Genomic DNA, 21632 nt, shown 5'->3' with positions numbered 1-21632 from the left:
AGCACAGTTGCCCCTTCCAACAGCTGATCGCCAGCCACCTATCAGATATTGATGACAGGTCATCAATATCATGAAAACATATAATGCCCCTTTAAGTTGGACTAACCATACTCACTGCATTCTGCTCCAGTCATTACATTCACACACTTCATTCAATTCCAACAACTCCTTCTTGATGAGTTATTCTTGTTAGTGAGCTGAGGACATGGGTTGCTAGATGGCCGCTAGCACATCTGCAATACCCGGTCCCCATAGCTCTGTGCTTTTGTGTAAAAGAAAAAGCGATTTGATACATATGCAAGTTAACCTGAGATGAGTCAAAGCTTGAAAATATGACTTCTCTGGTCACACAAGTAAGATATGACATATGTTAATGTGCATAAAAGGCGGGACGTACAAAAATGCATAATACTTGAACTAATGCATAAATTAATTGAATTAGTCTGCAAATGAAATTTAAAGTGCAATTTATATGTTTAGGGTAAAACAATGAACATTTAGAAACGCTCAGTGAGGGTAGCATAGTAGAGGTGACAGTTTCCCTTTAAGATCTACTAGACACATTTACTTGTGTACCTTTGGTTTAAGAGTGTCCAAAGAAAATTACTCAACTTCTGCTTCGGATTAGTTGGCAGGCTGTGCATCACACCATGGCAATGTCAGTCTCCCACAACTCCCTCAAAACCTGTGTTACCTGCAGTGAAAGAAAGCAAGTACAGCTTCTGTGCATGCACAGATGAGCAGGTACACATGCTGCAATGAACAGGGATACAAGGAGATACGTTGTAAAACAGTAGGTGCAGCTCTCCACATGTGTGCCCACCGGTGATGCAGGTGGAAGTTGCCTACAGCAAAAGTGCAAAGTGACAGGTGGGGGAAAATTCACCAACTTTTTAATGACATTTTCTGAGATTACATTTAATGGCCTATAGGTTTATGTGCATAATATCTTCTGAATGAACCATAGTTCTATTAGTGTGAAAACCAGCTTCAACACAAAAGAAAATATCAATCAGCACATCAAACTCCCATCCCATAACCCCAGAATCGGGGAAAGAAAGAAAAGGTTAGATTTGCAATTCTGGGTTTGCAGATGTAGCAAACGTGTGAGTTGTGTTGTGGCCCCATTAACTTCTACAGGAGTACTGCGACACTGCAATACTTGGGCGTGCCCGTTATCACGCTACCAAGATCACCCTGTAGCTGAATACTAACACATTCTTACAACCCATTGTAGGCAACCATACTGCAGATATGGCCCATGGTAAAAATGAGTTTGACACCCCATCTAGATCCATTCAGGGAAGAAAAAAAAAAAAACCACACAAACATACCACTAACCTTCAAAATATTTTATTTTCCAACAATCCAGGAGAAACCAGTAATAACTATTCACAGCTTATATCTAGTAACAACCTACAGTTACATGGATGGTAAAACTATCAGGAGGTGCCAATAAAATTATTTAGGCAACATGAGTGAGAGACTGGCAGTAGGCACATCTACGTACATTACTAGATTCTGACTTTACGGTTTTATTGTAGTCTGGATTCATAACCTTTTCCACTTTCCTCAATGCTCACTGCTTGCCATTTCCATTGATTGGTCTCTTCTTGTGGGCATCACTGGAGAGATATGCTTCAAGCTTGGGATGGCTACTAATGCGTTTGACATAGGCACAGAGGAGTGGGAAGCCTGAAAGGCAGTCTGGTGCCAGAACAAGATGGTTGTGCAGAAGATCCACCAGGTTGTAATCGGCAAAGGAAATCTACAAAGCAATAGGGAAATAATGCAGTTATACATCACAACTTTAGGAGTCAACGACTTACGGGGTACTCCGGCCCAACCAGTTTCTCTGTTCATTTCAGAAGGGTACAGGCCCCCCCACATCCCTGCATTTCTTAATTGTTCAAGTCACCCTAAATTCCCTGTCAGCTTGCAGAAAGGTCTATTAAGAGGGGAACCAGCATGGAGAACATAATACAAGTACTGAGCAGATTTACTGTCAACTGGACTATTAAACAATTGGGAGAAGGAAATGGCCCTATAAGTGGAGGAGGCATTTCTCTATCACTAACATATGGCAAAATTTCTCCTCCTCACTTGTACTATGGATTTCTACAAAGTTGTTTATAATCCAAGGTACATGTCAGTGTGTTTCCATGGTAACAGACTACAAACAATCATCCTGCTGTCAGTTTTCCATGTGTCCCTTACTTGCTGCTCAAGTACTGGAGCATCAAAGGTGGTTGTGAAGGCGTGCACAGCCTTTAGATCTTTATGAACGCGAGTATTCCTATGTGGAGGCTTGCAGGCTCTCTAACAGCCCTTTTTTTAAATAAAAATCTTTAAATGTATGGAAATATATGCACAAGAAAATAAATACAGTAATCTATATATTCTCCAAACACAGAATAGGACTGCATGGAGTTTTTTTTTTTAAATCAAATTTCTGATCAATGGCCTGTCAATAAATAGTCCTAGTAAAACTAGAGCAAATCAATACTCACATGAGCTCCTACCACAAACCCCTTCCCCTCATTATTAGAGGCAAGCAGACGTTCAAAGTGACCAAGGTCAGTGGGCAGAGCCTTAACATAATCATCTTTTCCATTCTCCTAAACAAAAAAGGAAATCACATGAATCTTCTGAAGAGGAAGACATTTCTCTGTCAGACTTCTGGGTGTCACTCACATAGTTCTGATAGATCATCTTCAAATACTTCAGCCGAAGATCTTCCACTCCATCATTAACCATGTCTATGAGGCTTGCCTCATGAGGATTTTTCCCATACAGATCTACAACCCAATCATAGTTCAGAATGAGTAAATATATGCAGAGGGATCCACAAGCTCAATACATAAAAAAACAAAAGAGGCTCCGACACCCGAGTTGGGGGGCGCAAACCAGCCAATAGCAGGCCATGATTGGGACAAGCCTCCCTAGAGTCACCTGGAGATGTAGCAGCAGCCGTGCTGGGATCAGGAGCTGCGCAGGGGAGGTGGGAAAGTATAATCTATATGAGGGGCCCAGGCATGGGGGGGGGGGGGAGGGCATATCTTAGACTTTGTATAACCCCTTTAAGTTGTAATACCATGATTCCTGGCAAGAAGGCGCAAAATGGCATTGGACTGATACAGAGTGAAGTCTCCATCTTTAAATCCTGGAAGTTGGCCATACACCTACAAGGAGAAAATAAGACAAGGAACTTTAAGACAGTTTGACAGCACTGAATGTGTTAACTACAGCAAAATTCCTGGCATCGTTGGGATCTGATTGGTGCAGATGACAAAAAAAAATTTAAATAAACAAAAACAAACTGAGCGTAAAGAGTATTGGTCAGGTCCCCACAGCCACATAGTGATGAAAACGCTCCTTCCATGCATACAATCAATAGGGATGAAAGTAGGAAAAAATAAAATGATACACAGGTACTGAATGGATCAAGTACTGGAAGTGGAGCATCTAGGGCAGGGGATAGGAACCTTCAGAATACCAGCTGTTGTGAAACTACAACTCCCAGCACGCTCCAATCATTTCTACAAGTTCTGAGAAGAGTAGAGGAAGCATGCATGCTGGGAGTTAGTTTCACAACAGCTGTCTCCCTTCTCCTGGTTTATAGTATAAGGACAGGAAGGAACACAGGAGAGGTGAGAATTGATGACCAAACCTAATAAGCAGGGTGTTCTAGTGGTGATAAATAAGGGCCTTAGACTGAGGACATAATACATTAACATTTACATAAAATTACTCAATTAACCACGGTCTGGAATGTCCTTTCAGACATGGCAGCTGCCGAGCAGGGGGGGGGGGGGGGGGGGGGGTGACAGCAGGACCCCCCAGAGAAGGTAAGGACCATTCCTGTATGTCCCTGCCTTCTAGATCACTGTATACAAAATGCCCCTACGAGTCCTGTCCAGGCCCGGTGGCAATGTGACTGCCAGGGGAGTGCAGGAGCTGATGGGTCTTCCATAGATCAATCAGCCCTGCACTGAGGCCATGGCGAACACCTTACCTCCCTTATGGTGGGGGTGATCAACGCATGGAACCTGTTTGTGGTGGCGAGAGGGGACAAAACGCGGTATGGTCCCCAGTTTTGCCCCTATGGAGAAACCCTTAACTCCCAGAATTGGCTTCTCAGAATGAGTTCTAGCTGCAGAGGGGGATTAAATACCTCACCCAATTGTTGCATGTTGAAGCTCTACTTGGAACCTTGTTAAGATCCAGCCATTCTAAATATAATTTTTTGCCATTTTTCAAGTGGTCTTAAACTTTTGATCAGGACTGTATGTGCGTCCTTTGCGGCTAGAATATGGGGAGACAGAAAATTGCCAGGCGAGTAGAACATAGTAAAACGGTCTCTGCCTTCTATGGGACACTAATATCGTATCAACCTTAGTCTATACGTTCTACTCGCCTGGCAAAGCTTTTGCCAAATGGAAAGAGGACATCACGAAATTAGAGCTCCAGCAGGAGAGGGAATTGGCCTCTACATGGAGATCGGCGATTTGTGCGCAGGATCAGCCGATTCAGGCCAAGTGGATACACAGTATATTTGCTCGAATATACAAACTCTGATATCTGTACCAGATGTGGCATTGGCAAGGGAACGCTAAGGCACACGATTTGGGAATGTCCAGTTATTGCAGACTTTTGGGAAGACGTGCACAGATCTCAATTCCAGACTGGGTCTCCCAGCAGTTAGTCTACTGGACCTTGTCAACGACATTCCTACCAAATACACTAAAATCCTTTATAGGTTACTACTATTCTATGCTAGGAAGTCCATCCTGCTAAATTGGAAGCCTCCAAAGAGTCCCTCCTTATCCCACTGAACACAATGCAACTTTACCCATGTACAAATTGACCTTTGTAGCTAGGGGTACACCCTATGCCCAAGGTAAACTCATTGCACCCCCATTCAATTAAATGTGGCAGTTCAGGTGAGCGGTGATATTCACTCATCACTTGTGCGAGCATGCTCTATATTCTGCGTTTTTCACGCAACGCAGGCCCCATAGAAATGAATGGGTCTGCATGAAAATAACAAGTGCTGATGCGGTGCGATTTTTACACATTGTTGCTAGGAGACTATAGGGATGAAAGCAACCCGGACCCCATTAAAGTGTATACACCATTATTTTCCCTTACAACATGGTTATAAAGGGAGAATGGCATTCTTAATACAGAATGCTTACCAAAATGTGGATTGAGGGGGTTAAAAAATAAAAATGAACTCTCCTCATCCAATTGATCACGCAGCCGGCAAAGTCTTCTTGCTTCTTTCAGGACCTGCAAATAAAAATTAACCCCTCAATCCACATTTTAGTAAGAATTCTGTATTGAACTATTATTTTCCCTTAGAACATAGTTAAGGGAAAAAATAATAAAATTAATACAACACCCAACCCAAACCTGAACTTCAGTGAGGAAGTCTGGGTACCACATTCAGTTTTTTTCTCACGCATGTGCAAAACGCATCGCACAAAAAAAAAAAAAAACACAATCGGAACGCAGTCAAAACTGTAAACTCATGCGGTGTTTCCGCAATACAAACGCAACGCATCTGGAGCAAATCCAGGACGCCCGTGAGAAAGAGGCCTAACTCTTCTAGCAGAGGTGATCGCTAGGAGAAAAGCCAGCTTTAGGGAGAGCATCTTAGGGGAAATGTCTAATGGCGCAAAAGGATCTGACGTCAGGGTTGAAAGAACTAAGTTTGAATCCTAAGGAGGGATCCCATTTCTGCAAACTGGGGATAACTTAGAAACTGCAGTGATGAATCCTTAGGACAGGAAACAGAACTGGAGGTGGAGAGGGTGGTCCTCGTTTTAAGGTTTGTCACCTGAAAAATGGGTATTATGCTGGCTGACATTAGCACGTCGCTAATGCCAGCTGAACATAACTATATTAGTGCCATCTCACTGCCTGAAGCCATTGAGATTTTTTATAATATGCTAATTAGCATCTAGGAAAGGGGGGGGGGCGGTTTGGGGGGTGTTGCATCTGCTCCTAGAGGCCGTTTGCCCACGTCTTGTCACATCCTTCGCTTGATTGACAGGGAAAGGGCAGCGCTGTTCTGCTCCCACTGGCCGTGTCTACTAAGAAAATCTCACGCCTGCGGTGAGGGAAGGACGTTCTCAGCTCAGGCGCAGTAAGGAAGCCAGCAGCCTCCGAGCATACTCTCACTGCACCGAATACTGAACGGGATGGCGCAGGCACAAGATTTTCTTAGTAGACACAGCCAGCGGGTGGAGAGCAGCGCTAACCCTGGCCATCAAGAGAAGGACGTGAAAAGAGGTGGGCAAATGGAGCCTCTAGGAGCAGTTGCAACGCCCCCCACCCTGCTCCTACAGGCTAGTTAGCATATTATAGAAGTCATTTTTCTCAATAAAGGCTTCAGGCAGTGAGATGGCACCAATATAGGCATGTATAGTTCTGTTCAGCTGACATTAGCACATCTCTAATGTCAATCAGCTTGAGGCTGGGTTCACACCTGAGCGTTTTACAGCGCGTTCCTACGCGCTGTAAAACGCTCAACAAGGAGAAACCAATGATTCCCTATGGGAATGGTTCACACTTGGGCGTTTTACAGCGCGTACAATCGCGCTGTAAAACGCCCGACGCTCCAAAAAGTACATGAGCGACTTTTGGGGCGTTTGTGGCCATAGGACACTGTAGTGAATCACACAAACGCGCGTCAAACGCGCGTTTACTATTACAAAAACGCGCATAAAAATGCGCGTCAAAAACGCGCGTAAAACGCGCGTTTGCGCAACGCTCAAGTGTGAACCCAGCCTAATACCCATTTTTCAGGTGACAGAAACCCTTTAAAGCCGTTTCTGGATCCCATGTCCTGTCCTGGGGAGTAGGAGGCGGTCTCTCCATGGGTGCCGTCATAGGCGAAGGGGAAAATTCCATGTTAGAAAATCTAGATGCCGCTCCCTCCCTTCTGAGCCCTGGCATATCCCCAAATGACAGTTTACGACCACAGTTGGGGTGTTACTGTATTCAGGAGAAAGAGGGTAGCAAATCGTGGGGGGGGGGTTATTCTTCTGTTATCTTTTGTGAAAAAGTTTGGGCCTAAAGCACCATTTTCTTGCCCTGTCGTGTGCTCAAACATTGTTATGTGACCACATATGTGGCGTTTCTGAAAACTACAGAATCAGGGTAAGGGCTTGTTCACACAACCATTACCCCTCCGTCCCCGTATTGCGGATCTGCAATACATGGGCACCGTTCCGTGTGCATTCCGCATTACGGATGTAAACCTATTCACTTCAATGGGTCTGCAAATCCGGAGATGTGGAACGGGATCACTACGGAGTGCTTTCGTGGGGTTCGGTTCCGTACCACAAAAAGATAGAACTTGCTCTATATTTTTGCAGAACGGACGGATGCAGACCCATTCAAGTTAAATGGGTCTGGATTCATCCTGACTGCTATATGGAGGTTGCCCGTGCATTGGGGACCGCAAATTGCGATCCCAATGCACAGAACAGCCATGTGAATGAGCCCCAATAAATATTTAGGTTTGTTTTGTTAACTAGAGATGAGCGAATTTCAACTTCTAAAATTCTATGACAGAATGCATAACGGAATGCCTTTAGACTAGAGGCATTCTGTTATTCATTCCGTCATAATAGAAGTTTATGGGCTGCAAAACGGATCCCGATTCTGTTTTGCAGCCCCAGACAAATAAAATACCCAAGGAGCCATTGGCTCCTAACCTGAAATTTTTAGTTGCCAAATTTAAGATATGCATTTGAAAAAAAATAAAAACCAACCACCACACATGTCTTACCTAGGGTTGTCACGATACTAAAATTTTGACTATTTCAATACCATAAAAAAGTATTGCGATACTCAATACCACATGGAAAAAAAAAAAAGCTGTGTGCATTCCACATTTTATGGAACGTCTGGACCAGAACAGTCCCAACCTAATTTGTCAGGATAAGGTGACAAAAAAAATGTCAAGTTCTTTTTTCCCTGTTATGCGGTGAACGCCATAGGAGATATTTTTTAATATTTTAATAGTTTACATATTGCCACGCCCAAAAAAGTGCAATTTTATTGTTTATATACACTCACCTAAAGAATTATTAGGAACACCTGTTCTATTTCTCATTAATGCGATCATCTAGTCAACCAATCACATGGCAGTTGCTTCAATGCATGTAGGGTTGTGGTCCTGGTCAAGACAATCTCCTGAACTCCAAACTGAATGTCAGAACGGGAAAGAAAGGTGATTTAAGCAATTTTGAGCATGTCATGGTTGTTGGTAACAGACGGGCCGGTCTGAGTATTTCCCAATCTGCTCAGTTACTGGGATTTTCACGCACAACCATTTCTAGGGTTTACAAAGAATGGTGTGAAAAGGGAAAAACATCCAGTATGCGGCAGTCCTGTGGGTGAAAATGCCTTGTTGATGCTAGAGGTCAGAGGAGAATGGGCTGACTGATTCAAACTGATAGAAGAGCAACGTTGACTGAAATAACCACTCGTTACAACTGAGGTATGCAGCAAAGCATTTGTGAAGCCACAACACGCATAACCTTGAGGCGGATGGGCTACAACAGCAGAAGACCCCACCGGGTACCACTCATCTCCACTACAAATAGGAAAAAGAGGCTACAATTTGCACAAGCTCACCAAAATTGGACTGTTTTTTTTCTGGAAAAATGTTGCCTGGTCTGATGAGTGTCGCTTTCTGTTGAGACATTCAAATAGTAGAGTCCGAATTTGGCGTAAACAGAATGAGAACATGCATCCATCATGCCTTGTTACCACTGTGCAGGCTGGTGGTGGTGGTGTAATGGTGTGGGGGGATGTTCGGTGCCGCACCCGAGGGGTTAATAGCGGTGGGGTGCCGGGTGGGGGGGGAGGGACTGCCTCCTTCTCTCCTGTGCTGTTGAGAAGAACATAGCACGCACTGACAGCAGCGTGTGCCATGTCAGTTTGTGAAAGCAGCAGAGCAGCGGAGGGTCTAGGCGCAAATGGCGACAGGACTACAAAGTCTTGTCGCCATTTAGCAATTCTAGGTCGCATTTGCGACCATTTCGGTCGCCATCTGGAGCCCATAGACTTTTTTTATGATGGAATGAATAACTAAAGGCATTGCATCATAGAAATGCACTATGGTCTGTAGTAACAGAATCCATAACGCAATTCACCTTTTAACAAAGTGTGAACGAATTTTAAAAAAGTAAATTCGCTCATCTCTGTTAAAATTCTGGAACATAGCAAGGTTTTTAAAACAAATAAATATTTGAATGGAAAAAAAAAAATCTGCATAATCTATTTTGCTTTAATTCCAATGGAATACCTAAAGGGTTAACAACATTTCTAAAGCCAGTTTTGAATAGTTTGAGGGGTGTAGTTTCTAAAAATGGGGTCATTTATGGGTTGTTTCTATTATGTAAGCCCCACAAAGTGACTTCAGAACTGAAACTTAAGTTATCTTGGAAATTTTCCTAAAATAAAAATTAAATAAAGCTTCTAAAATTCTAAACCTTTTAATGTCCTAAAAGAATAAACTTACATTACCAAAATGATGCCAACATAAAAGTAGACCTATGGGGAATGTTAATGAATATTTTATTAAAGGCATCACTGTCTTAAGGCAGAGAGTCAAATTTAGATTTTTGTAAAAGAGAGAAAATATTTAAAAAAAAATATCTCTCTCTCTCTCTCTCTCTCTCTCTCTATTTTTATATATAAAGCTAAAAAACATTGACTCAAATTTACCATTAACATAAGATACAATGTGTCAGGAGAAAGTCTCAGAATGTCCTGGATACGCAAGTGTTCCAAAGTTATTACCACAAAGTGACACGTCAGATTTGCTAAATTAGGCCTGGTCTGGAAGTGGTTAAGATCATTTTTTAACCAGTTCAAGACACAGCCAGCCAATCTTCCCCTACCCGACAGCTTATTTTTGCAACTCAGACGTGTCACTTATACAAGCCATTCTGAAGTTTGTGACACATGTACTGTACTTCATGTTGGTGGTAAATTTGAGTTGATATGTTGCCATTTTGAATTTCTGCTTTTAAGACAGATGGTATTTTATGAATGTCAATATAATTTTAGGACAGTCGAAAGCTTTGCATTTTAGAAGCAATTTAACCAAATTTTCAAGAAAATTTCCATTTTTGAAACTATACGCCTCAAATTATTAAAAAAGGAGTTTAAAAAAAATGTAGTTAACCTTTTAGTTGAGCCAAAAGGAATTAGAGAAAATTGAAAGTGAAATTAAATGTTTCTTTGCAGACTTTCCAGTTCAATCCATTTTTTCTGTGGCACAGCAAGGGTAACAGCATAAGCTACAATATCGCCCCGATCCTGCAGTTTACAGAATTTACAGCCAATACGTGGCTCTTTATGATACACCCCACTTGTTCAGACAAGAACTTACTCAGAACTTATTGTTTTTCATTATTATTTTTTTTATCTGTCACAGGTACATGTATTTTGTACACTACATGCCGACTGTGTGCACGTCAGGACACAGTGCAGCGTGGTGCGAGCCGGCTGCAGACCACGGAGCGGTGAGTAATAGCAAGCAAGTCACTTATGCGCCAAATAAATCCTTCATGCAAAAAATTTGCATCAAGAATTTTTTTGCACACAATTGATGCGAGTAATATTTTCAGCCTTACATCACTCCATAACCACATAATTGTAGTAACCATATGTAACCTGGTTTACATTGCTGGGGCATGTACCGTATCTGCATCCAGAGGACAAGTCTTTTCATCCCCTTCTGGGGCTTCCCTCACCACCTGGGAATGAGTGAGAGCTTCAGGGGTCTCCGCTTCTACCTTAATCACCACCTGTAGGGGGCAATGTTTCTACCGCACACACCTTTACCATGAACATCCTGCATGGCAGTATTCTACTCCCAAGGTACTCCTGACACTTGCAGGAAATTTTTCTTAGATATCTCTGGCTCATTGCTAGGCAGTTCATTACCGACTGCAGCCACATCCATTGCGCACACCTCACTGACTTGCCCCATCCAGGAATTTGGGCGCCTCTCCTTGGGTTAGTCACACCAGGATGATCAATTTTCCACAACACTAGTTCTTTCCTCAGCAGTCTGAGGTGTCAGTACTCAGGATACTTGCAGGTTCATAGGGTTCAGCATGACACCTCATGCAAGGCTGGGTTAGACTCCCCATACAACAATCCATGCTCTGCTCAGCATTAACCCCTGCTGCACACAGTCACTTCACCTCCAAGGAGGTCACCCCCTGGTCCATTACTGGTTCTGTACACCCTTCCAGCATAGTCATCACACATCAAGTCTGCAGACTTGTCACTCATGCCACCTGTAGTTACAGTAGACTCCTGGTTGCCACTAGCTGTTATGGTGACATCCTTGTCAACCATGAACTCTAGGAGCACACATGAGCAGTCTCCTCATCTGACTCAAAGGCATTCTGTCACCACTAGTGAGCGTATACAACTGCTCATATGGCGCTGTAGGTCTTCTTGAGGACATTCTAACCAGAACTGTATAGGCAATCTAAATGTATTTGTGCCCCTCAAAAAACGATTTCATAAATATGGTAATGAGCTTGTAAAAGAGTCCAAGGGGCAGAACTTATTGTTCTTGGAGCCCGGCCGCACCCATTCTTAGAGAGCCCTGCCCCTTCCCTCATCTGCTATTCTTCTTGGTGTGGACATCACCCTGCCGCAGCTGTAAAGAAAAAAAGAAAACTCTTGCGCATCATCTAGTGCATTTGCCTGTGCACCCTGAATAACTCAATAAGTGATCTGTGCAGTTTTTGCAGTTCTCTGTATGGAGAAATCTGCACTTTATTGAATTTTTTTGTGGGAGGAGAAAGCTAAATGTGTCATTGTGATTTACTCCATCTGTCCGTTTGCCATACTGAATATTTATATTTTAATAGTACAGGTGGTTTCACATGCAGCTATACCCACGATGTGTATTTTTTTTATTTCAGCCCCCCCCTCCCCAAAACAAAATAAAGTTAACTCACCTCCTCTTGATCGCGTAGTTCCCGGTCTCTTTACTTCTTTAATGAGGAGCTGTGGGCTAAAGGACCTGTGGTGATGTCAGATCACATGCTCCATCACCACGGTGATTGAGCATGTGATCTGATGTCACCACAGGTCATTCAGCCCACAGCTCATCATTAAAGTAAAGAGACTGGGAACTACGCGATCAAGAGGAGAAGGCGAGTTAACTTTTTTATACTGTGTGCCATGCACTATTATACTATGCATTCTGTATTCAGAATGCTATTTTTTTCCCTTATAACTAGGGATGAGCGAACTCGAACTGTATAGTTCGGGTTCGTACCGAATTTTGGGGTGTCCGTGACACGGACCCGAACCCGGACATTTTCGTAAAAGTCCGGGTTCGGGTTCGGTGTTCGTCGCTTTCTTGGCGCTTTTGTGACGCTTTCTTGGCGCTTTTTGAAAGGCTGCAAAGCAGCCAATCAACAAGCGTCATACTACTTGCCCCAAGAGGCCATCACAGCCATGCCTACTATTGGCATGGCTGTGATTGGCCAGAGCACCATGTGACCCAGCCTCTATTTAAGCTGGAGTCACATAGCGCCGCCCGTCACTCTGCTCTGATTAGCGTAGGGAGAGGTTGCGGCTGCGACAGTAGGGCGAGATTAGGCAGATTAACTCCTCCAAAGGACTTGATTAACTGATCGATCTGCAGCTGTGGATCATTGAGCTGCTGATCCTCAATTGCTCACTGTTTTTAGGCTGCACAGACCGTTTGTCAGTCTCATTTTTCTGGGGTGATCGGCGGCCATTTTGTGTCTTGTGGTGCGCCAGCACAAGCTGCGACCAAGTGCATTTAACCCTCAATGGTGTGGTTGTTTTTTGGCTAAAGCCTACATCAGGGTGAAGCTGTCACACCAAGTGCATTTAACCAGCAATAGTCTGTTCATTTTTTGGCCATATACAAAATCAGGGGCAAGCTGCGCCTGTCACCAAGTGCATTTAACCCTCAATGGTGTGGTTGTTTTTTGGCTAAAGCCTACATCAGGGTGAAGCTGTCACACCAAGTGCATTTAACCAGCAATAGTCTGTTCATTTTTTGGCCATATACAAAATCAGGGGCAAGCTGCGCCTGTCACCAAGTGCATTTAACCCTCAATGGTGTGGTTGTTATTTGGCTAAAGCCTACATCAGGGTGAAGCTGTCACACCAAGTGCATTTAACCAGCAATAGTCTGTTCATTTTTTGGCCATATACAAAATCAGGGGCAAGCTGCGCCTGTCACCAAGTGCATTTAACCCTCAATGGTGTGGTTGTTATTTGGCTAAAGCCTACATCAGGGTGAAGCTGTCACACCAAGTGCATTTAACCAGCAATAGTCTGTTCATTTTTTGGCCATATCCCAGTCTAATTCTGTCACTAAATCCATACCGGTCACCCAGCGCCTAAATACTAGGCCTCAAATTTATATCCAGCTAAATCTGTCCCTAGTGCTGTAGCTGGGCGAGTTATTTAGTGTCCGTTCAAGCACATTTCTTGTTCTGGGTTGAAATACAATTCTCAATTTAGCAATTTCATAATTTAGTGGTTCCTGCTATATCAGAGCTCTTTGAAATCTATCCCAAAAAGGGTATATAATATTGAAGGTGCACATAGGGTCATTCAGAGTAACTTCACACACACCCGCTACTGTGTATTTCCAAGTCTAATTCTGTCACTAAATCCATACCGGTGACCCAGCGCCTAAATACTAGGCCTCAAATTTAATTCCCTCTAAATCTCTCGTTACCCACCGCTGTACTGTTGTTGCTGGGCAAGATATTTAGTGTCCGTCAAAGCACATTTTTTGTTCTGGGTTGAAGTACAATTCCCAATTTAGCAATTTCATAATTTAGTGGTTTCTGCTATATCAGAGCTATTTGAAATCTATCCCAAAAAGGGTATATAATATTGAAGGTGCACATAGGGTCATTCAGAATAACTTCACACACACCCGCTACTGTGTATTTCCAAGTCTAATTCTGTCACTAAACCCATACCTGTCACCCAGCGCCTAAATACTAGGCCTCAAATTTAAATCCCTCTAAATCTCTCGTTACCGTTGTCCTGTTGTAGCTGGGAAAGTTATTTAGTGCCCGTCAAAGCACATTTTTTGTTCTGGGTTGAAGTACAATTCCCAATTTAGCAATTTCATAATTTAGTGGTTCCTGCTATATCAGAGCTATTTGAAATCTATCCCAAAAAGGGTATATAATATTGAAGGTGCACATAGGGTCATTCAGAATAACTTCACACACACCCGCTACTGTGTATTTCCAAGTCTAATTCTGTCACTAAATCCATACCGGTGACCCAGCGCCTAAATACTAGGCCTCAAATTTAATTCCCTCTAAATCTCTCGTTACCCACCGCTGTACTGTTGTTGCTGGGCAAGATATTTAGTGTCCGTCAAAGCACATTTTTTGTTCTGGGTTGAAGTACAATTCCCAATTTAGCAATTTCATAATTTAGTGGTTTCTGCTATATCAGAGCTATTTGAAATCTATCCCTAAAAGGGTATATAATATTGAAGGTGCACATAGGGTCATTCAGAATAACTTCACACACACCCGCTACTGTGTATTTCCAAGTCTAATTCTGTCACTAAATCCATACCGGTGACCCAGCGCCTAAATACTAGGCCTCAAATTTAATTCCCTCTAAATCTCTCGTTACCCACCGGTGTACTGTTGTTGCTGGGCAAGATATTTAGTGTCCGTCAAAGCACTTTTTTTGTTCTGGGTTGAAGTACAATTCCCCATTTAGCAATTTCATAATTTAGTGGTTTCTGCTATATCAGAGCTATTTGAAATCTATCCCTAAAAGGGTATATAATATTGAAGGTGCACATAGGGTCATTCAGAATAACTTCACACACACGCTTCTGTGCATTTCCAAGTCTAATTCTGTCACTAAATCCATACCGGTGACCCAGCGCCTAAATACTAGGCCTCAAATTTAAATCCCTCTAAATCTCTCGTTACCCACCGCTGTACTGTTGTTGCTGGGCAAGATATTTAGTGTCCGTCAAAGCACATTTTTTGTTCTGGGTTGAAGTACAATTCCCAATTTAGCAATTTCATAATTTAGTGGTTTCTGCTATATCAGAGCTATTTGAAATCTATCCCTAAAAGGGTATATAATATTGAAGGTGCACATAGGGTCATTCAGAATAACTTCACACACACGCTTCTGTGCATTTCCAAGTCTAATTCTGTCACTAAATCCATACCGGTGACCCAGCGCCTAAATACTAGGCCTCAAATTTAAATCCCTCTAAATCTCTCGTTACCCACCGCTGTACTGTTGTTGCTGGGCAAGATATTTAGTGTCCGTCAAAGCACATTTTTTGTTCTGGGTTGAAGTACAATTCCCAATTTAGCAATTTCATAATTTAGTGGTTTCTGCTATATCAGAGCTATTTGAAATCTATCCCTAAAAGGGTATATAATATTGAAGGTGCACATAGGGTCATTCAGAATAACTTCACACACACGCTTCTGTGCATTTCCAAGTCTAATTCTGTCACTAAATCCATACCGGTGACCCAGCGCCTAAATACTAGGCCTCAAATTTAAATCCCTCTAAATCTCTCGTTACCCACCGCTGTACTGTTGTTGCTGGGCAAGATATTTAGTGTCCGTCAAAGCACATTTTTTGTTCTGGGTTGAAGTACAATTCCCAATTTAGCAATTTCATAATTTAGTGGTTTCTGCTATATCAGAGCTATTTGAAATCTATCCCTAAAAGGGTATATAATATTGAAGGTGCACATAGGGTCATTCAGAATAACTTCACACACACGCTTCTGTGCATTTCCAAGTCTAATTCTGTCACTAAATCCATACCGGTGACCCAGCGCCTAAATACTAGGCCTCAAATTTAAATCCCTCTAAATCTCTCGTTACCCACCGCTGTACTGTTGTTGCTGGGCAAGATATTTAGTGTCCGTCAAAGCACATTTTTTGTTCTGGGTTGAAGTACAATTCCCAATTTAGCAATTTCATAATTTAGTGGTTTCTGCTATATCAGAGCTATTTGAAATCTATCCCTAAAAGGGTATATAATATTGAAGGTGCACATAGGGTCATTCAGAATAACTTCACACACACGCTTCTGTGCATTTCCAAGTCTAATTCTGTCACTAAATCCATACCGGTCACCCAGCGCCTAAATACTAGGCCTCAAATTTATATCCCGCTGAATTTGAATACAATACATTGGGCCAAATAATATATTTGTTGTTGTGGTGAACCATAACAATGAGAAAAACATCTAGTAAGGGACGCGGACGTGGACATGGTCGTGGTGGTGTTAGTGGACCCTCTGGTGCTGGGAGAGGACGTGGCCGTTCTGCCACATCCACACGTCCTAGTGTACCAACTACCTCAGGTCCCAGTAGCCGCCAGAATTTACAGCGATATATGGTGGGGCCCAATGCCGTTCTAAGGATGGTAAGGCCTGAGCAGGTACAGGCATTAGTCAATTGGGTGGCCGACAGTGGATCCAGCACGTTCACATTATCTCCCACCCAGTCTTCTGCAGAAAGCGCACAGATGGCGCCTGAAAACCAACCCCATCAGTCTGTCACATCACCCCCATGCATACCAGGGAAACTGTCTCAGCCTCAAGTTATGCAGCAGTCTCTTATGCTGTTTGAAGACTCCGCTGGCAGGGTTTCCCAAGGGCATCCACCTAGCCCTTCCCCAGCGGTGAAAGACATAGAATGCACTGACGCACAACCACTTATGTTTCCTGATGATGAGGACATGGGAATACCACCTCAGCATGTCTCTGATGATGACGAAACACAGGTGCCAACTGCTGCGTCTTTCTGCAGTGTGCAGACTGAACAGGAGGTCAGGGATCAAGACTGGGTGGAAGACGATGCAGGGGACGATGAGGTCCTAGACCCCACATGGAATGAAGGTCGTGCCACTGACTTTCACAGTTCGGAGGAAGAGGCAGTGGTGAGACCGAGCCAACAGCGTAGCAAAAGAGGGAGCAGTGGGCAAAAGCAGAACACCCGCCGCCAAGAGACTCCGCCTGCTACTGACCGCCGCCATCTGGGACCGAGCACCCCAAAGGCAGCTTCAAGGAGTTCCCTGGCATGGCACTTCTTCAAACAATGTGCTGACGACAAGACCCGAGTGGTTTGCACGCTGTGCCATCAGAGCCTGAAGCGAGGCATTAACGTTCTGAACCTGAGCACAACCTGCATGACCAGGCACCTGCATGCAAAGCATGAACTGCAGTGGAGTAAACACCTTAAAACCAAGGAAGTCACTCAGGCTCCCCCTGCTACCTCTTCTGCTGCTGCCGCCTCGGCCTATTCTGCTGCTGCCGCCTCGGCCTCTTCCTCCGCCTCTGGAGGAACGTTGGCACCTGCCGCCCAGCAAACAGGGGATGTACCACCAACACCACCACCACCACCTCCGTCACCAAGCGTCTCAACCATGTCACACGCCAGCGTTCAGCTCTCCATCTCACAAACATTTGATAGAAAGCGTAAATTCCCACCTAGCCACCCTCGATCCCTGGCCCTGAATGCCAGCATTTCTAAACTACTGGCCTATGAAATGCTGTCATTTAGGCTGGTGGACACAGACAGCTTCAAACAGCTCATGTCGCTTGCTGTCCCACAGTATGTTGTTCCCAGCCGGCACTACTTCTCCAAGAGAGCCGTGCCTTCCCTGCACAACCAAGTATCCGATAAAATCAAGTGTGCACTGCGCAACGCCATCTGTAGCAAGGTCCACCTAACCACAGATACGTGGACCAGTAAGCACGGCCAGGGACGCTATATCTCCCTAACTGCACACTGGGTAAATGTAGTGGCAGCTGGGCCCCAGGCGGAGAGCTGTTTGGCGCACGTCCTGCCGCCGCCAAGGATCGCAGGGCAACATTCTTTGCCTCCTGTTGCCACCTCCTCCTTCTCGGCTTCCTCCTCCTCTTCTTCCACCTGCTCATCCAGTCAGCCACACACCTTCACCACCAACTTCAGCACAGCCCGGGGTAAACGTCAGCAGGCCATTCTGAAACTCATATGTTTGGGGGACAGGCCCCACACCGCACAGGAGTTGTGGCGGGGTATTGAACAACAGACCGACGAGTGGTTGCTGCCGGTGAGCCTCAAGCCCGGCCTGGTGGTGTGTGATAATGGGCGAAATCTCGTTGCAGCTCTGGGACTAGCCAATTTGACGCACATCCCTTGCTTGGCGCATGTGCTGAATTTGGTGGTGCAGAAGTTCATTCACAACTACCCCGACATGTCAGAGCTGCTGCATAAAGTGCGGGCCGTCTGTTCGCGCTTCCGGCGTTCACATCCTGCCGCTGCTCGCCTGTCTGCGCTACAGCGTAACTTCGGCCTTCCCGCTCACCGCCTCATATGCGACGTGCCCACCAGGTGGAACTCCACCTTGCACATGCTGGACAGACTGTGCGAGCAGCAGCAGGCCATAGTGGAGTTTCAGCTGCAGCACGCACGGGTCAGTCGCACTACAGAACAGCACCACTTCACCACCAATGACTGGGCCTCCATGCGAGACCTGTGTGCCCTGTTGCGCTGTTTCGAGTACTCCACCAACATGGCCAGTGGCGATGACACCGTTATCAGCGTTACAATACCACTTCTATGTCTCCTTGAGAAAACACTTAGGGCGATGATGGAACAGGAGGTGGCCCAGGAGGAGGAGGAGGAGGATGAGGAAGAGGGGTCATTTTTAGCACTTTCAGGCCAGTCTCTTCGAAGTGACTCAGAGGGAGGTTTTTTGCAACAGCAGAGGCCAGGTACAAATGTGGCCAGCCAGGGCCCACTACTGGAGGACGAGGAGGACGAGGATGAGGAGGAGGTGGAGGAGGATGAGGATGAAGCATGGTCACAGCGGGGTGGCACCCAACGCAGCTCGGGTCCATCACTGGTGCGTGGCTGGGGGGAAAGGCAGGACGATGACGATACGCCTCCCACAGAGGACAGCTTGTCCTTACCCCTGGGCAGCCTGGCACACATGAGCGACTACATGCTGCAGTGCCTGCGCAACGACAGCAGAGTTGCCCACATTTTAACCTGTGCGGACTACTGGGTTGCCACCCTGCTGGATCCACGCTACAAAGACAATGTGCCCACCTTACTTCCTGCACTGGAGCGTGATAGGAAGATGCGCGAGTACAAGCGCACGTTGGTAGACGCGCTACTGAGAGCATTCCCAAATGTCACAGGGGAACAAGTGGAAGCCCAAGGCCAAGGCAGAGGAGGAGCAAGAGGTCGCCAAGGCAGCTGTGTCACGGCCAGCTCCTCTGAGGGCAGGGTTAGCATGGCAGAGATGTGGAAAACTTTTGTCAACACGCCACAGCTAACTGCACCACCACCTGATACGCAACGTGTTAGCAGGAGGCAACATTTCACTAACATGGTGGAACAGTACGTGTGCACACCCCTCCACGTACTGACTGATGGTTCGGCCCCATTCAACTTCTGGGTCTCTAAATTGTCCACGTGGCCAGAGCTAGCCTTTTATGCCTTGGAGGTGCTGGCCTGCCCGGCAGCCAGCGTTTTGTCTGAACGTGTATTCAGCACGGCAGGGGGCGTCATTACAGACAAACGCAGCCGCCTGTCTACAGCCAATGTGGACAAGCTGACGTTCATAAAAATGAACCAGGCATGGATCCCACAGGACCTGTCCGTCCCTTGTCCAGATTAGACATTAACTACCTCCCCATAACCATATATTATTGGACTCCAGGGCACTTCCTCATTCAATCCTATTTTTATTTTCATTTTACCATTATATTGCGATGCTACCCAAAGTTGAATGAACCTCTCCTCTGCCTGTGTGCTAGGCCTAAATATATGCCAATGGACTGTTGCAGTGGTGGCTGACATGAAGCCTGATTCTCTGCTATGACATGCAGACTAATTCTCTGCTGACATGAAGCCAGATTGTCTGTTACGGGACCTCTCTCCTCTGCCTGGGTGCTGGGCCTAAATATATGCCAATGGACTGTTGCAGTGGTGGCTGACGTGAAGCCTCATTCTCTGCTATGACATGCAGACTAATTCTCTGCTGTCATGAAGCCAGATTGTCTGTTACGGGACCTCTCTGCTCTGCCTGTGTGCTAGGCCTAAATATATGCCAATGGACTGTTGCAGTGGTGGGTGACGTGAAGCCTCATTCTCTGCTATGACATGCAGACTGATTCTCTGCTGACATGAAGCCAGATTCTCTGTTACGGGACCTCTCTCCTCTGCCTGTGTGTGTGCTGGGCCTAAATATATGCCAATGGACTGTTGCAGTGGTGGCTGACGTGAAGCCTCATTCTCTGCTATGACATGCAGACTAATTCTCTGCTGACATGAAGACAGATTCTCTGTTACGGGACCTCCCTCCTCTGCCTGGGTGCTGGGCCTAAATATATGCCAATGGACTGTTGCAGTGGTGGCTGACGTGAAGCCTCATTCTCTGCTATGACATGCAGACTGATTCTCTGCTGACATGAAGCCAGATTCTCTGTTACGGGACCTCTCTCCTCTGCCTGTGTGTGTGCTGGGCCTAAATATATGCCAATGGACTGTTGCAGTGGTGGCTGACGTGAAGCCTCATTCTCTGCTATGACATGCAGACTGATTCTCTGCTGACATGAAGCCAGATTCTCTGTTACGGGACCTCTCTCCTCTGCCTGTGTGTGTGCTGGGCCTAAATATATGCCAATGGACTGTTGCAGTGGTGGGTGACGTGAAGCCTCATTCTCTGCTATGACATGCAGACTAATTCTCTGCTGACATGAAGCCAGATTCTCTGTTACGGGACCTCTCTCCTCTGCCTGTGTGTGTGCTGGGCCTAAATATATGCCAATGGACTGTTGCAGTGGTGGCTGACGTGAAGCCTCATTCTCTGCTATGACATGCAGACTAATTCTCTGCTGACATGAAGACAGATTCTCTGTTACGGGACCTCTCTCCTCTGCCTGGGTGCCGGGGCCTAAATATCTGAGAATGGACTGTTCCAGTGGTGGGTGACGGGAAGCCAGATTCTCTGCTATGGAACCTCTCTCCAATTGATTTTGGTTAATTTTTATTTATTTAATTTTTATTTTAATTCATTTCCCTATCCACATTTGTTTGCAGGGGATTTACCTACATGTTGCTGCCTTTTGCAGCCCTCTAGCTCTTTCCTGGGCTGTTTTACAGCCTTTTTAGTGCCGAAAAGTTCGGGTCCCCATTGACTTCAATGGGGTTCGGGTTCGGGACGAAGTTCGGATCGGGTTCGGATCCCGAACCCGAACATTTCCGGGATGTTCGGCCGAACTTCTCGAACCCGAACATCCAGGTGTTCGCTCAACTCTACTTATAACAATGTTATAAGGGAAAATACAATCTTCAGAACATCAATCCCAAGCCCGAACTTCTGTGAAGAAGTTTGGGTACCAAACATGCGCAATTTCTCACGCGAGTGCAAAACGCATTACAATGTTTTGCACTCGTGCGGAAAAATCGCGTGTGTTCCCGCATCCGGGCCAAAAGATGCCTCCTGACGAAGCCTACGTGGCGAAACACGTGTCGAGGTTGAAGCAGTGGGGGAGTCGTGTTACCATTCTACAGCAGCAAC

The 21632-nt window shown here is 45.2% G+C and overlaps 1 protein-coding gene across 1 annotated transcript in view; it reads right to left on the bottom strand.

Moving 5' to 3' along the window:
- Nucleotides 1-1412: 1412 nt before the first annotated feature.
- LOC122942121 (glutathione S-transferase P 1-like) overlaps nucleotides 1413-21632 on the bottom strand; it is an 85936-nt gene continuing 65716 nt past the window's right edge. The window contains exons 3-6 of the mRNA XM_044299616.1: nucleotides 3095-3182; nucleotides 2695-2798; nucleotides 2511-2618; nucleotides 1413-1768 (exon numbers count right to left, since the gene is read on the bottom strand). Coding sequence (XP_044155551.1) covers nucleotides 1580-1768; nucleotides 2511-2618; nucleotides 2695-2798; nucleotides 3095-3182 — 489 coding nt within the window. The 3' untranslated portion in view covers nucleotides 1413-1579. The remainder of the gene's footprint in view (nucleotides 1769-2510; nucleotides 2619-2694; nucleotides 2799-3094; nucleotides 3183-21632) is intronic.

Source organism: Bufo gargarizans, chromosome 6 (assembly GCF_014858855.1).
Source record: "Bufo gargarizans isolate SCDJY-AF-19 chromosome 6, ASM1485885v1, whole genome shotgun sequence".
Classification (NCBI taxonomy): Eukaryota; Metazoa; Chordata; class Amphibia; order Anura; family Bufonidae; genus Bufo; species Bufo gargarizans.
This window is presented reverse-complemented; position numbering and strand designations above follow the sequence as displayed.